Source organism: Cryptomeria japonica, chromosome 10 (assembly GCF_030272615.1).
Source record: "Cryptomeria japonica chromosome 10, Sugi_1.0, whole genome shotgun sequence".
NCBI classification, from domain to species: Eukaryota; Viridiplantae; Streptophyta; class Pinopsida; order Cupressales; family Cupressaceae; genus Cryptomeria; species Cryptomeria japonica.
Genome location: NC_081414.1, coordinates 174,483,377 through 174,500,228, shown reverse-complemented (window position 1 = coordinate 174,500,228; position 16,852 = coordinate 174,483,377). Strand labels below are relative to the sequence as shown.

The window sequence follows — 16,852 nt, the reverse complement described above, 5'->3', positions numbered from 1 at the left end:
TATTGTAAAAATCTTTTAAAATAATGACATAAAGAAAGTTTAAAAAAAAAAAGCCTACACAAAAAAATAAACTATCAAATAATAGACTAAATAAAAATTTATTTGAACCATATCTAATACCATTCATAATAATAATTATCTATTAACAAACAAATTTTAAAATAAACACTATAACATATCAATGCTATTTATCTTTTTAAAATATTATTTATTCAATCAGAAATTAATTTAAGAATAATTAAATTTACAATCCAAACTTAAAACACATTCGTATAGTTGAATATGTAATATAATATTTGTGGATGTCCAACTAAATATTAAGATAGTCTCAAATTTAGTTATTTGTAGAATTAATACAAATAACATGAACCTTCCACTCTAAAATGCAATAGATCTACTAAGAACAATCTCTTGTAAACATGAATCCTCTATTCTAAAATGCAATAAATGTACTAAAAACAGTTCTTTATACAATTAATACAAATAACATGAATCTTCCACTCTAAGATGCAACAGATCCACTAAGGAAAAACTTACTGGGATTGAAAATAACTTTTCATAGTATAGATGGTTTGCAAAAGGGTCATTACGAATAGTACTCCAGCTACCACAAAAGAGACAATATACCACGTGTTTGGGCAACGGTACTCTTGGAACTCTTTACTCATCTGCCTCAAGTCCTCACTCTCTCTACAAAGTTCTCTAATATCCCCCCAGCCTTTGGAACGTCCGCTAATATTTGTCGAAATATCATCAGTGCTGGTGATTCCGATGCACAAATTATTGAATAATTTAGCCACTTCATCTTCAGTCCCCAGATAATTTTTGATAATGTCAACTCTCTCGAGCAGCTGAACATCCTCTTTGGAGTTAATTAGTTGATCCATTATCCACATGTTGCTAGAAATTACTCGCTTAATTGGAGAATCGTCGTGCATTTGACACTCTTCAAAAGCCACCAGGTTTCTTAGAAGTATTTCCGTGTCGTCCTCAACAAGGATTTGAGGGACAGAAAGTGTACTGCTTCGGAAAAGTCTGCGTTTAAAATCGACATTTCCTTCAACGGATGCCTCCAATTTAATTCCAGCTCTGTGCAACCTTTCTGCTGAAGGTATCAAGCTTGCATATTGTACTTCAGAAGATGCACGAGATGGTGGCAGACAACTTGATACAGCCGTCCAACATGCCCCTCTAAAACGAGCACAACATTTAGCTGGTATAGCAGGCTCACTACCAGAATCATATATTGACAAGAAATCAGGAGACTCGGGATTAGAAACAGATTTTGTAAAGAAATCTGCGATCACCTGTCTTGACAAATCTAAAAGATGGCATGGGTTTCTTTCAATAAGGATGGGTAGTTGAGCTGCATCGTAATCTCCGAATGTAAACGGATAACCTTGAAAATACCCGCCGATGCTGCTTAATTGACCTGCTAAGGCCCTCACTGCTCCAGACCCATAGACCATGTCTGCTATCATTCTCAGAACGATGAAAGGAATCTGATTTTCCAGCTTCAAAATGTCTGATTCCATCTCTCGCCTTTTAATGTTCCAACGTCGTTCGCGCTGGAAAATAAGACTGGAATTGGGTAAGCCCATTCGAAGGAATTCGAGAAGGAAGCATGAATCCATGGTCATTATCCAGGCAAGCGTATCTCCATCACATTCAATGGCTGAATCTTCATAGCAATCTCTGATCTTTTCCTCTAGCTCTCGAACCATTGAGACTAAATCTTCTATGGTCTTACCATGCAGCCTTTCCATGGTTCTGTGTACTGCTTGAAGCTTATATTCATCCATTGCAGTCAGCTGCTGATGTTTATTGTGATGAAAAGGTCCAAGAAATACAACCAGGGGATCATAAGCATCTCGTTTGGTTTTCTTTATGGATTCAGGCACACGATATATAGACACATCAGGAGATGATTTTCGTCTGCGGTCCTCTTTAGCTACATACTTATGTTTGACATGATCAATCCATGATTCACCTTTGCTCTTCCATTCAAACAGGCATTCCCTCTCTCCATTTTGTTTACCTACACTGATGTCTATTTGAGCAGTCTCTGTATTTTCTTCGTTATTCACATAAGAATTGCTACCTTTAACATGATCAGTCCTTGCTTTGGCTTCACTGTCCCCTTCCAACGGGCATTCCCTCTCTTCATCTTGGATTGTACTTTTTGATTCACCTTTACCATTTTCATGGATATCTATTTTAACAGCCCCTGTGTTGCTTTCCCCTTCCATATAACAGTCCCTGAAAATCAAACAATGTACTCAATTTGACCTACACAAAAAATAAAATGGAATCCTCGAAAAACAAGGTATAGTTTAAAAACTTTGCGAATGTCCAGAAATTTAAAATTGAACAAATAAACAATCACACGTTTACTTAGAAATGATGATAATTAACAGTCTAAACAGAAAAGAAATAATTTACATAAAATTAAGCAGCATACCAGGAATGATGGTTTCGAAAAGACTAAAAATTGCCGGGACAATGGCATCTTATTACCTTAGGACTCATAATAAGTGTGTGGAAAAGAATTATCTTAGGACTGATATCCAGGTAAAACTCACACATTGATCCATATGGGTATTGGGAATGACAGAGAATTATCAGTATAACGAATTAACTTATTAAGCAAATGATCAACAACGAAAAATTACAGTTTTGTTTGCAAAATAATCACGTTTAGACAACAAGCAGTTACGAAACCGTTTCGGTAATTTAAAACCGTTTAAAGATTTTGACATTGCTGCTTGAGGGTTATCGATGGTTTTGACAAGGCTGGTGTGTTGTTCTCAAATTCTGATTTCTTTATCCTCTCTGCAAGAATTCTCAAGCCTCTATTGCTTATGGAGAGAAACAACACGAAATATAAACAAAAGACAACATATAACAAGGTTTATACAGAAATCTTCTACACTTTAAGCTTCCACTTAGCTTAGGCAGGGATACCCTTTGTGATCATTCTTTCACAGCTGCAATTAAAGACTTACAAAGAAAACCAGTGCCAACCTCTGCAAACCCTACCACTTTGAACATAACTGAACATAAAAGAAAGACTTGTATTCATTTTTTATTGATCAACAAGAAGGTCATGAACTGCAACAAGCTATACCAGTGCCTTATCCGGGCCTCAAAGTCATTCAAAATTGGACAAGAACTGACAAAGGAAACTTACATACATGTCATTACATTTTGCTTAACTAAATCTATATATCTTTGACATATATAAACTCTCACCAGCCATCAAATTCAAGCAGAATCACTCATTACCAACGAGAAAATTTAAGTGTATTTAATTTCCCTCCTTGAGAGAACAACCCAAAACATTTTCGTAAGATAGCCTTGCAACTTATTTAATTAAACAATCCTAGATCATCTAATCAAAATGGTAACCAATCACACAGCCAAGAAGACAGCATGAATCAAAACTCAAAATGTTCTGGTCTGTATATTAATATTCTCCATCAAATTCAACATAACTCAAAATGATCTCCAAAAAACCAGAAAACTCTAAATATATTTTGCCAAAGCTTTCTTACAAAATTCTTGTGATACCTTCAAATGAGAAGAAAAGAGGATAAAAAGAGGAGGGAAAAAGATTAGGTTTGCATCAGAAACCGCCAAGTGCCTTCTTTCCCCAACTGAAAAATATTCCTTCTTCCCTCCCGTCAAAATTGTTCTCAAAATATCGGAGATATGTTGAAACAAACTGTATGAATGGATTCCTCGTCTCGAAAGCTTTCTGATGGTATATGATACTTGTTATTTCGGGAAAAAAATAATCCCTGGGCAAATTAATCACTCATGTGAACCATCATTTAAATTTTTTGATTTTTCACCCATAGTCTGGACTTTACATTTAACTTTGATTTTTCTCCATTTTGCAACCTACGTCCTGCCATGTGGCGACCTGCGATTCGTTCATGGGGTCCACATTTTGCCACCTCACTCATCTGCCACTTGTCCACCTCGTCACCGCCATTGGACTGCCACTTGTCGGCCACGTCAACTCCACGTCAGTGCCATCTCACTGGGACCCGCCAGCTCACCTGCCACTCGGACTTGTGAGCTCATCTTTCGCTGCTTCGCGATGGGTAACTAGCGAGCATCTTTTCTTCGCAAAACAACGCGCATCGTCCGATCTTTGTCAACTTGCAAGCTCTTTAACCTTTTGCTGCTTCGCAATGGGTAACTGGCGAGCACCTTCGCTTCACGAAATAGCAAACATCGTTGATCTACTGCGAACTTACTCACTAGTTAACTTGCTATTTCTCTTGATCTTTCTCAAATTGCAAGCTCTTTAACCTTTCGCTGCTTCGCGATGGGTAACTGGCAAGCACCTTTGCTTCGCGAAACAGCGTGCATTGTCGATCTGTTGCGAACTTGCTCACCAGTTAACAAATTGCAAGCTCTTTAACCTTTCGCTGCTTTGCGATGGGTGACTGGCAAGCACCTTCGCTTCGCGAAACAGCGTGCATCGTCGATCTGCTGCGAACTTGCTCACCAGTTAACTCGCCATTTCTCTGCAAAATTTGTCTCAAGAACCGTGCACACGTGGGGTCCACCTGGACACTAGCTAGCCTTTTTGCCTTGGGAATCATGCACACACACATGTGGGGTCCATTGGGTGTCAAGCTTGTGCTTGTGTCAAAAACCTCCAAGGCTTTGACATTATGGTGATGTGGGCCTTTGCTTTTAATACTAAAATTTGTCCCCGCCCAGCCAATGTGAGATTAATGCTTTATGCCTGGGACTGCATTTTTTGAAAGTTTTCATGGTGCCTTTGCCAGTAGCATGTAGTTTAAAGTTTCTTATATGCCTTATTACATTTTCATTGCGCAAGACGAAGAGCTGGTACCTTCATCTGCCATTAACATTTGTTGAAGTTTGAAAACCCCTTCATAACCACGCCAGACTCACACCACGCAGGGGGAATTTGGTTTCAAATCTTGCCAATTGCATTAACTTCTGAAGTTTAATGCCCATTTACATGCCACGCAGGAGGAAAAATGCTGGCACTTGCATTTTGCGTTGAAATTTAATGTCCTTTCAACCATCACGCAGGGAGGACTATGGGCATTAAGCCTGCAAATTGCATTGGTTTGGAAGTTTTAAGATGCCCACTTTACACCACTCCAACCACGCCACCACTTTTTTCCTCCTTCCACCATGCAAAGGGAAGAATCTGGCATACACCTGGCAATTTGCATTTATTTTAAAGTAATGCTTCTTTCGTTTCCACGCTGCAGATCTGCATTTGAAATTTTCTGAATTTCTATAGCGCAGATTGCTTGCAAGGGTTGGTGATTTAGTTTATACCAGCCAAGTGCAGTTGCTTTCGAAATGTTTGAATGGCCTTTTAGCTTACATTGCTGGCAATGTTGAGCAATTTAGCACTGCACCTGTCAGACCGTTTATTGGAATTTTAATATGGCTTTTTTTAAATTCCACTCCACGCAGGGAGGATGCTGGGAGAATGGCATTTGCTAATTGCATTTGCAAACTGTATTTGCTTTAATAGTTTCTAAATCCTTTTCATTTGCCACAGCAGGGGAAGACATTGGAAGAGTTTTGGAATTTGGCTTACACCTGCTACTTGCAATTGCAGAAACCTTTGAAATGTTTTTACCATAACACGTTTTACTCCTGCGAATTGCATTTGATTTGGAGTTTTCATATGTCTTCTTCTCCAAACCTTCCATGCCATCTGCAAAATGCTTGGGTTTTAAATGGCTTGCCAAAACGCCACGCAGGGGAGATGCTAACAAGGGTCGTGGAGATTGGAACCTTAACACCTCTCAACATTTTACTGGCAATACATTTTGCTTGAAAATTTTAATTCCTTTCAACTTACCAGTCGCCTGAACATATCAATGCAAATAATTCATATTATAGTACTCAAGCGAATTCCGCTCTTCTCTAATGAAATATGTAGATCTTAAGGAAAGAAATATTGCTTTGATAGAATAGAATAGACTGAACAACTAGCAGTATTCATTTAACTTCTTTTTATCATTGCCTGATGATCTTGTGGACTGCCTGCTTTCCACTCACTATTGGATAACTATAGGGAGAGCCATTTTCCCATAGAAGATCAACCATTTGTTTTAACATTTTATCTGTGGTATGATAGGCATCCGAGAACATATAGTCTTCTTCATTCCTTCTGAACTCCTTAATACCTAAATCATATAACATATGATTTAAAATAACAATTTAAACCTTGCTTAAAAGACACATGAAATGGCAAGTCAGGTCAGGCCCAAAAGTGGGTCCGGCTAAATTTTTTTTCATTTTCATGCAACTGACCGTTGAAAATACCTCAGGAACCTTGAACATGCCTCTGGAATCCATTGACACCATTTTCTAATCGTTACACCGAGTTTCGCGACATTCAGGCGCCTGTGCCATATTTTCTCATTTAATCTGAAAGATGTATTTTTCAAACTGGTCAAAACACCATTCTGGACTTTGCAAACTGACAAGCCTGTACTATGATATACAAACATAAACTGTGACAAGCCGTTTCTCAACACGAATCCCGAGTGAAGAAATATTAATGGTCAAAGATGACCAACTGGTTTTGTCAGCATTGCGAACTTGATAAAGTCAATGCGTAGGGAACCCATGATGCCTTTCTTAAAAATATCAAACGATCTCGATAGACCCCCAAATCCGAGGCATAGGTACCTTGAAGTACAGATCAAAACTTAGATTCTTACCGGAAATTTGATACATATGTGTTGATTTTGGGATTTGAGTGTACTAAATCACATCACTTTGTTTATTATAAATCAAAAGGTGATCATTTCCTGTACATTGCATTTTATGTTGATTATATGTTGAGTATAGAGTGCGGTTGTTTTTGGTTAAGGTTCGGGCTATCTTCTAGCTTCTTGGAGATTTTGTTACAGGTTAAGGGAGCCCGAAAAATACCTGCTGGTTGGTTGAGGGTTCCTATTAAACCCTCGTTCTTTTCTTTTATGAGCTATAGTTTGATGTTGTAGCCTTGATTGTGGTGCTAGCCTGATTTGTATTGAATATCTTTTGAGTGTTTGTTTGGCTCTTTCTGTTTGTGGCTGCACTGGTGTTTGGCTAGCATTAGCCTATTTAGCTATGTTTTGGGTATTTTTTTTCCTTTTTTGTATCCTTTGGCAGCGTTGTATTGTGGGTTCCAAATCCTAGTAAAATCTGAGGGTTTCAGGTCCCTTCAAAACCTATTGTATAGGGTTTTAGGGACCTCAAAACCTATTTTTTCCTTAATCAAAAACACCAATTAGGAAGGAAACCCCAAAATATGTTCTTTGGATAATAGTTGCAGCTAAAAGAGCAATGAAAAATATTTCATTGTATTGATTCAAATAGAATGCCTTTAAATAGGCAATACAAAATTGAAACTAGTACATAACTACATCACTAAGACTAACCAAGTGGTTATTTTTTAGATTAAACAAAAACTAAAGACACTAACTAATGTAATAATGCCAACATTCCCCCCTTATTACATTAATTTGAACAAGATTGGAACATTGCAAGGGCCTTGAACCCAACCCTTCTAGAGACTTTGATGAAGCGACTTCATTGATCCTCCTCACTCACCCAAGAAACACTGAACTAACTGCATTAGTGGATCTGTTGACTTTAGATCCTAAAAGTATCTACACAACATGAGAGAACATAAAAGGTTTCCACCCTTCATGCATAATGAGACACATTACATCCAAAATTCCATATCTCCTCCGAGTGTGTCTAATGCCTCCTCTAGTGCTGCACTTGGGACATATTTCATTTGAACATCTACATCTCCTCTGAGTGTGTGTAAAGCCTCCTCAAGTGTTGTGAAAACAATCCCTCCTGTACTATACAAATCACTGACCAAATTTCTACACCTGAGACACCTTTCCTCCACAAGTCAACATCTCCTCCAAGTTTGTCTAATGTCTCCTCAAGTGCTCAAAAAATCACCAATTACATGTGAATATACTTAGGTGAACCCACAAGAAAAATTTCCCCCTCTTGCTTGTTGAAGGGACAAACATTATGCCAAGCCCCCTCTTTTCTTTAGAGACACAAATGTAAGAGGATTCTTCTCATGCGATGAATCATCCCCACGTGAGAAGCTAGGTTGGGATGATAGATAACCTCCTACCTCCATTGCCTATAATCTCTGATAGGATCTTTTCTACTTTCTAAAGCACAAATATTAAATCAATTTTGGTATCCTAAGGTGAGTCATCATCATTAGATGAAACATTTGTATGCACCATAAAATTGTATTTCACCTTCAGTGACAACACAAGCTTTATTTTTCTTCAATTTTCTGTCAATGAGATCTTTGGCTCACTGAATGCAATTCATCTACACATGTCCAATTTTCTGACAATTGTAGAATGTGAATTCTTTCCTTGTTAAGATTTTAGACTTCTTCTTATCAAGAAAATCACTTTCCTCAACAATTAAATAAATATTGTTAACTTTACAACCTTCATCAACCAAAGCAGAAATCATAGTTTTCAAACTTTAATTTAATTTTGTTAAAAGTGAAAACAATATAATCAAAATTTTGAGGCATACTACCAAGTAAGATTGCCTTGGTATCATCATCATTGACTTCAGAGTCTACAATTGCAAGCTAATTAAGGAGAGAACATAATGTACTTATGTGTTGAACAATATTATCTCCCTCTTTTATCTTCAATCGAAACAACCTATTTTATGCACATTTTAGCATTTGAAGCCTATAAACCAAACAAAGTACTAAGCCCATCCCATATTTTCTTTGATGTCTTTGTTAGATCAATGTGATACAAATATGCACTGGATAAGCCAAGATTAATCAATGTAGAAACCCTATAATCTTTATTTGTCCATTTTGTTATGTCATCTACATTTTGTATCTTTTTCACAATTCCACTTACAATATCCAATAAATATTTTTTAATTAAAGATAATTTTATTTTAATTTGCCATGTATGAAATTCATGTCCTTCAAATTTAGCAATGGTAACTAATTTTTCTATTTAGACAACTTTATTAATCCAAAAACAAAACAAAACTCCTTAATCTTTTTCTTTAAAAATAATTATTAAACAAATCAATTACCTACATTGTGGATTTTATAACTTATCTTATCAAATGCAACTCTGGAAATCATCGAAAACAAATATGTGATATGAATAAATAGAAATGAATAACACTCATACATGATGTAGATTCTTACCGGAAATTTGATACATATGTGTTGATTTTGGGATTTGAGTGTACTAAATCAGATCACTTTGTTTATTATAAATCAAAAGGTGATCATTTCCTATACATTGCATTTTAGGTTGATTATATGTTATTCATTGGTAAAGGGAAAGGTATGATTTTAGAACTAAAGTCTCAGCTCGCTACTAAATTTGAAATGAAAGATCTTGGTGCTACAAAGCACATTCTTGGGATGGAAATTAGAAGAGATAAAGTGAACAAAAAGCTATGGCTAGGCCAAAGTAAGTATGTGAATTAAGTTTTTTGGAGGTTCAACATGAAGGATTATAGACCGTTATGTGTTTCTTTTTTAGTTAGAAAAAAATTATCTGCTTTAGATTGTCCTACATCCCCATCAGAGATGGAAGACATGATTAAAGTACCTTACCAAAGTGTAGTTGGAATTTTGATGTATGCTATGGTATGTTCTAGACCAAACATTTCCCAAGAAGTGGGAGGTCTTTCCAGATATATGTCTAATCCTAATAGAGTTCATTGGTATGCAGTCAAAAGGGTCTTTAGATATTTGAAGGGTACCTCAGAGTATTCTTTGAGTTATCATGGTAATTTAGTTGGAGACACAATTTCCCTTGATATTCATGGTTATGTGGATTCCGACTAAGCAAGTGATATTGATAGTAGAAGATCCACTAGTGCTTATGTGTTTACTTTATTTGGTGGTGCAATCAGTTGGATGAGTAAGCAATAGGTTGTGGTTTCTTTGTCCACTATAGAAGCAGAGTATATGGCATCTACTCATGCTTGTAAATAAGCCATTTGACTTAAGAGACTTTGTTCAGATATTGGAATAAAACAAGGTACAATAATAGTTTATTGTGATAGTCAAAGTGTGATCTACCTAGCTAAGAACCCAACATTTCATGCCCGAACCAAAAAAATTGATGTTCAGTATCATTTTCTTAGAGATATGGCCAAATATGCTAGGGTGAAGCTGGTTAAGGTAGAAACTTTGATGAATATTGTAGATGCTTTAACTAAGGTTGTGAGTGCAAAGAAGTTCAAATGGTGTTCAGATTCTATGGGCCTCATGGCCCCTAGTGGTGCAGGAGCACCCTTCCAAGCTCTTCCTCCTTTGCTTTGTGGGTGTTATGCTTCTTTTGAAGCCATTGTACATGTAATAAGGGCCATGAGCTCATTTGTTCTTCACTAGGTCCTAGTTTTAGGTCCTTAGTATTTTTGTTGTGATTTCTTGTGTAGGAGAGGTTGAGTGTGCCTTAGATGTGTGTTAGGCCTTATTGACATGTTGATGTCCTTAGGATAGCCCAAAATAGGCCTAGGAGTCATGAAAAGCAACAATGGCAAAGTTGCTCAAAAGATGCAAAAGTTGCATGACAACTTTTAAAAGTTGTCAAGCAACTTTTCCACCCAATAGGTAAAAGACCCTTATTGAGCATGGAGACCCCTAATTTTGGCACACTGACCAAGGAAAAGGTGGTATAAGTAATTTCAAACCCTAATTGAATCGGTTGGATGTCAGACATTGTACGGCCCAAGTAAGAAAAGCTTGACTGTGACTGTTTGTTGGTTACCAGTCAGTTTGAATGAAGCTACCGAGAAAATTAATGGATTGATTTGCATGTAAAAGTATGTGGAGTATCTTCTATGATGTAAATACTTTCATTGTGAGAAATTAGATTAGGTTTTTATTTGCCAGCTGAGTGTGTTTGTAAATAGCTTGTAAATTGCATTGTCACTGTCCAGTTTTGGACTGGTTTGTGTAAATGGATGCATAACTCCATTCCCCATTGTGGAACCACCATGAAACCATGGGGAATGAGAGTGTAGAATTTTTATTATAGTCCAATGCAAGCAGGGCCCTCAAAAATATAGGGAGGCCTTCAAAAGACCCAATCCTAGGCGAGACTGAACAGTGCTCGGCTAGGAAAGGTCAAGTTGCAGAGGTCTTGGAGAACAAGGTTGGTCAGAGGAGAGTGCACCCTTTGGAGGAGGTGTGGAGGAGTGTGTGAAGCACCATTGGAGTGAAGGAGGAGCCTCCACCAATCCAAACAAGGTGGCTAAAACTCAAAACACTCACTGTGACCCTGGCAGACCTTAAAACCCTCACAAAAACCCTTAAAAACCCCAAAATTCGCCCTAGGCATTGTATGACCACTTAGAGGCCCAAAACCAAAGAAATACTTGAGCCCTTGCCAAATGAATGGCAGTCCATTTTGGGATTTTGGGTAGTTTGTGCATCATTTGTGAGAGGAAGCCCTAAAGGACCAGGTAGGAGGCCTAATTGGTCCTAATCCTTGTAGCCCTATTTTGTAGGCAAAACACAAAATAGTGAAATCGGTAAGGGGTTGAAGGCTTGAAACCTCTTGGGGGCACATGAATGGGTGGAAAGACTATGAATTAGACCTGATATAACCTTGCCAAGACCTTGGAAGTCGTAGAACAAGCCTAGCCCTTATTAGCCATAATAAGGGGTTTTGAGTCTCATGAGTAGGTGAGACCTTAGGAGAAGCATTGCAATTCATTGGTGGGTAGAATTGGGCAAGGTCAGGGGATTCATCAAGAAAAGGAAGTCCTAGAGACCCTAGGGTGTGTAGAGAACACCAAGTGATCCAAGGAAAGGATCCAAGAGCATAGACTAGGCTAGTCTATCCCTAACCCCATCCCATCAGATTGGTATCAGAGCAGGTTAAAGATTTGTTGGACTGTGTATGTCTCTATATACTGGTGAATCAGTAGGGGAGGGCAGAATGGTCACTAATGCAGAGCTAGCAAGAGAGGTAGAAGAGTAGAAGGAGAAGAATAGACTCCTTGAAGAAGCTATGAGTGAGATAAGGGATAAACTACAGGAAGTGGTGGATCAGAGGACACAAGGACCTTGGGGTGAAGACACCAAGGATAAAGGCAAGAGAACCATTGACATAGATGACATTATACATGAACCAAATCCCTTGTTTAATGAAGAACCATTTGTGAAGGCTATCAAGGCTTTGAACACCAAAGCTTTTGAAGGATTGCCACTTTTCAGTGGAAGGATGGACATTGACACTATCATGGAATGGATTGAGGGCATGGAAAACCACTTTGAGTGTGAGGGAGTGACAGAGGCTCAAAAGGTTAAGGTTGCCAAATCCAGATTAAGGGGAGCAACTTTGACATGGTGGAAGTACCTACAAGAAGAGAGAGTTAGCATGGGGAAGGTACCTATTGCCAATTGGAAGGCCATGGTGAGCAAGATCAAAGAGAACTACTTACCAGAGGACTATGAAGTCCAACTTCATAAGAAGAGATAGGGTTTGAAGCAAAAATACCTTGATGTGACCTCCTACACCGAAGAATTTCAAAAACTTTGTCTTAGATCCAAAGTCCAAGAAGATGAATCTATTAAGGTGGCTAGGTATCTAAGCAGCCTAAAGTGGAGCATTCAACAGGAGATAAGCCTATGGACTCCTACTACTATTCAAAAATGTCATCAGCTTGCTGTCAAGGTAGAAGAGAGGAACAAAAGGAAAGGAGACTCTAATAACAGGGGTAGAGGTAGAGGTAGAGACCAAATGAACCACCGAGGTGGTTACCAAAGCAAGTCAAATGAGCAGAGGAACCAAGGAGAAGACAAGTTGACTGAACATGGCAGTGAAACCAATCTTAGAGGAGACCATTCTAGAGGAAGAGGTGCACAAGGTGGTCCAAGTAGGGGTAGAGGTATCGGCAGAGGTAACTCCTACTTTGCAACTATGAAGTGTTACAATTATGGACAATTGGGACACCCAGCATATAGATGCCCTGACAAGACTACCTCATCAAACAGTGGAAAGAGGGTTGCCTATGCTCATGAAGACTCTTCAAGCAGCAAGACACTGGATGTGGACTAGATTGAATCAGAGATTGGAGAAAATTTGATGTTCAATAGGATTTTGATCAAACAGCCGGTTAAGGAGGAACCCAAACATAGGAGAGCATTGTTTAGAGTGAGATGCAAAGTTCTTGGTAAAGTGTGCAAGGTGATAGTTGATACAGGCTCAACTGACAACATCATATCAAAAGAGGCAATTAGGAAGTTGAAACTCACAAGAATACCCCACAGTAGCCCTTACAAGGTGACTTGGTTGAACAAAGGACAGAGTGTGCTAGTCAATGAACAGACTTGGGTAGAGTTTTCTATTGGAGGATATAAGGATAAGATCCTTTGTGTTGTGTTGCCTATGGATGCTTGTCGTCTGCTGCTAGGAAGACCCTGGCAATTTGATAGGAAGGTGATCTATGATGGAGAGGAGAACTCCATATCATTCAAGAAGGATAGCAAGACCTTCAAGATTCAGTCCTTGAGAGAGGATGAAGAGGGAACTTCAAGAACACCTAGTGTCTTATTGGCTACTGGTAAAGAGTTCTTAAGCTTGCTACATGAGGAGGAGATAGTGAAGTGTGCCATCTTTGTGAAACCAAAGGAGGAAGAAGACAAGTTGCAGGCAGAAGTACCCAAGGAGGTGAAGCAAATGTTGCAAGAGTATAAGGACATAGTGAGTGATGGAGCACCTACAACACTCCCACCTAGAAGGTCTATAAGCCATCAAATAGACTTTGTTCTCGGAGCATCCCTACCTAACAAAGCTGCATACAAGCTTACACCTGATCAAAACAAGGAGGTAGCAAGGCAAGTGTAGGAGTTGTTGGATCAAGGACTGATTAAGAAGAGCATCAGCCCATTTGCAGTCCCGGTAGTGCTAGCATCAAAGAAGGGAGGTAAGTCGAGGCTATGCACTGACTCAAGGGCAATAAATAGGATCACCATAAGGTATAGGTTCCCTATTCCTAAAATAGAGGATTTGATGGACTATCTAGGAGGTGCTATGTATTTTACCAAATTGGACCTTAAAAGTGGTTATCACTAGATTAGAATCAAGGAGGGTGATGAGTGGAAGACTGCTTTCAAGACCACAAAGGGATTGTATGAATGGCTTGTGATGCCATTTGGACTCACCAATGCCCCAAGCACCTTCATGAGGTTGATGAATGAGGTGTTAAAATATTTCACAGGCAGGTTTGCGATGGTGTACCTAGATGACATTCTCATCTATAGCAGAACCAAAGAGGAGCACCTTGAGAATTTGAGGTTAGTCGTAGAGAGGTTGCATGAGGAAAAGTTATCCATCAACCTAGAGAAGTGTGACTTCTTGAAGCAAGAGTTGGTTTACTTAGGATTTGTGGTGTCTAAAGGAACCTTGAAGATGGATCCAAGCAAAGTGGAGGCAATCTTGAATTGGCTTGCACCTAGAACAGGGACTGAAGTTAGGAGTTTCCATGGATTAGCATAATTCTATAGGAAGTTTGTGAGAAACTTCAGTGGCATATGTGCACCAGTCCTTGACACCATAAAAGGAGGCCTTAAAACTAAGTTTAAATGGATTGAGAAGGCTGACAAAGCATTTCAATTGTTGAAGCAAGAAGTAGCCACAAAACCTATCCTTCTCCTACCTACCTTTGATAAGCTATTCACATTGGAGTGTGATGCAAGTGGAATTGTAGTAGGTGGTGTATTGAGTCAAGAGGGAAGACCTATGGCATTTTTCAGTGAGATTCTTAATGAAGCAAAGAAGAAGTACTCAGCCTATGACCTAGAGTTGTATGCATTAGTGCAGTCTCTAAAGAAATGGAGACATTACCTACTTCCAAAGGAATTTGTGGTGTTCATAGACAACCAAGCATTGAGTTACATTAAAACTCAAGAGAATCTTAGCAATAGGCATTTGAAATGGATGGAATACCTCCAATCCTTCACCTTCACCATCAAGCATAAGAAGGGGCAACTTAATAAGGTGGCAGATGCATTAAGCAGGAAGTTGTTGATAGTTCAAGAACTACAGTTGCAGACCATAGGAATAGAAGATTTCAAGGACCTCTATGAAGGAGCTAAAGACTTCTCATTAGCTTACAAGGTTTGCAAGGAGTTTGAGAACCATTTCCATGGTGAGTATGCAGATTACACTCTCCAAAATGGTCTCTTGTTCAAGGGTAATCAGTTGTGTGTACCAAGAGGATCCATGAGGGAAAACCTCATCCAAGAGAAACACAATGGCAGTTTAAGTGGACACTTTGGAGTCAACAAAACCTTGGATTTAGTACAGAGGTACTACTATTGGCTAAAGTTGCCAAGGGATGTGAAAAGATATGTAGAGCAATGTGGTGTATGCCAAAGAGAAAAAGGAGGATCAAGCAATGCTGGTCTCTATCAGCCATTGTCGATCCCTAATAGACCTTGGGAATGTATAAGCATGGACTTTGTAGTAGGACTTCCCAAGACAAAGATAGGTATGGACATCATCTATGTGGTAGTAGATAGATTTTCCAAGATGAGCCATTTCATTCCATGCAAAACTACACATGATGCTAGCTATGTTGCACATCTTTTCTTTAAGGAGATTGTTAGGATTCATGGAATCCCTTTAAGCATTGTTTCAGATAGGGACAGCAAGTTCACGGGTCATTTTTGGCAGACATTATGGAGGAGACTTGGAACTAATCTCTCATTTAGCTCAGCTTACCATCCACAAACAGATGGTCAAACTGAAGTCATCAATAGGGTGTTAGGCAACATGTTGAGGTGTTTAACTAGGGAGTATGGGCAGACATGGGATCTAGTCATTCCTCAAGTAGAGTATGCCTATAATGACAGTGTGAATAGGACCACTGGTAGAATCCCTTTTGAGGTTGTCTATGGTAGACATCCAAGAGGAGTATGTCAGTTGAGAGATCTTGGTACCTTGGAGATGAACAGTGGGCAAGAAGAGGACTTCACTCAAACTATCAAGGAAGTCCAAGAGCAAGTCAAGAAAGCCATCCTTGAATCCACTCAAAATCTAAAGGCCAAAATGGATGAGAAAAGGAGAGAGGTTCAGTTCAAGGTGGGTGACTTTGTGATGGTCCATTTGAGCAAAGCTAGGATGCAAAGTGGTAAGCCTACCAAATTGCAAATGAAGAGGGTAGGACCTTGTAGAATACTGGCAAAATATGGTGAGAACGCCTATAAGGTTGATCTTCCTTCAGACTTAGCCATTTCAAAAATCTTCAATGTTGCCAATCTGATCATGTACAAGGGTGAGATAGCAAGGCAGACTGAGAACCAAGCCAAGGTACTACAAGACTTGGATGTGAATGCCTTACCTCAAGTGAAGTAGCCTATAGCAGAGGAGATTTTGGAGTCAAGAGTGAAGAAGTCTACCAGAAACTAGGTCTGCATGGAGCACTTAGTGAAATGGGCAGGTCAACCAATATCTGAGGCTACTTGGGTGGAGGAGAGCAAGTTCAAGAATCTTGGCATAGACCCGGCTCTCATCTCTTCTCCTATTTCTTAGTTGTGTGCAAAGGGGGAGTATGGTGTAGGAGCACACTTCCAAGCTCTTCCTCCTTCTTTGTTTTGTGGGTGTTATGCTTATTTTGAAGCCATTGTACATGTAATAAGGGCCATGAGCTCATTTGTTCTTCACTAGGTCCTAGTTTTAGGTCCTTAGTATTTTTGTTGTGATTTCTTGTGCAGGAGAGGTTGAGTGTGCCTTAGATGTGTGTTAGGCCTTATTGGCATGTTGATGTCCTTAGGATAGCCCAAAATAGGCCTAGG

General features: G+C 38.9%; 1 protein-coding gene across 2 annotated transcripts in view; it reads right to left on the bottom strand.

Moving 5' to 3' along the window:
- Window positions 1–409: 409 nt before the first annotated feature.
- Window positions 410–16,852, bottom strand: part of LOC131859612 (UPF0481 protein At3g47200-like) — a 34,006-nt gene continuing 17,563 nt past the window's right edge. For both annotated transcript variants that reach the window (XM_059213571.1, XM_059213572.1), the window contains exon 2: window positions 410–2,259. In XM_059213571.1, coding sequence (XP_059069554.1) covers window positions 534–2,249 — 1,716 coding nt within the window. In that variant the 5' untranslated portion in view covers window positions 2,250–2,259 and the 3' untranslated portion in view covers window positions 410–533. The remainder of the gene's footprint in view (window positions 2,260–16,852) is intronic.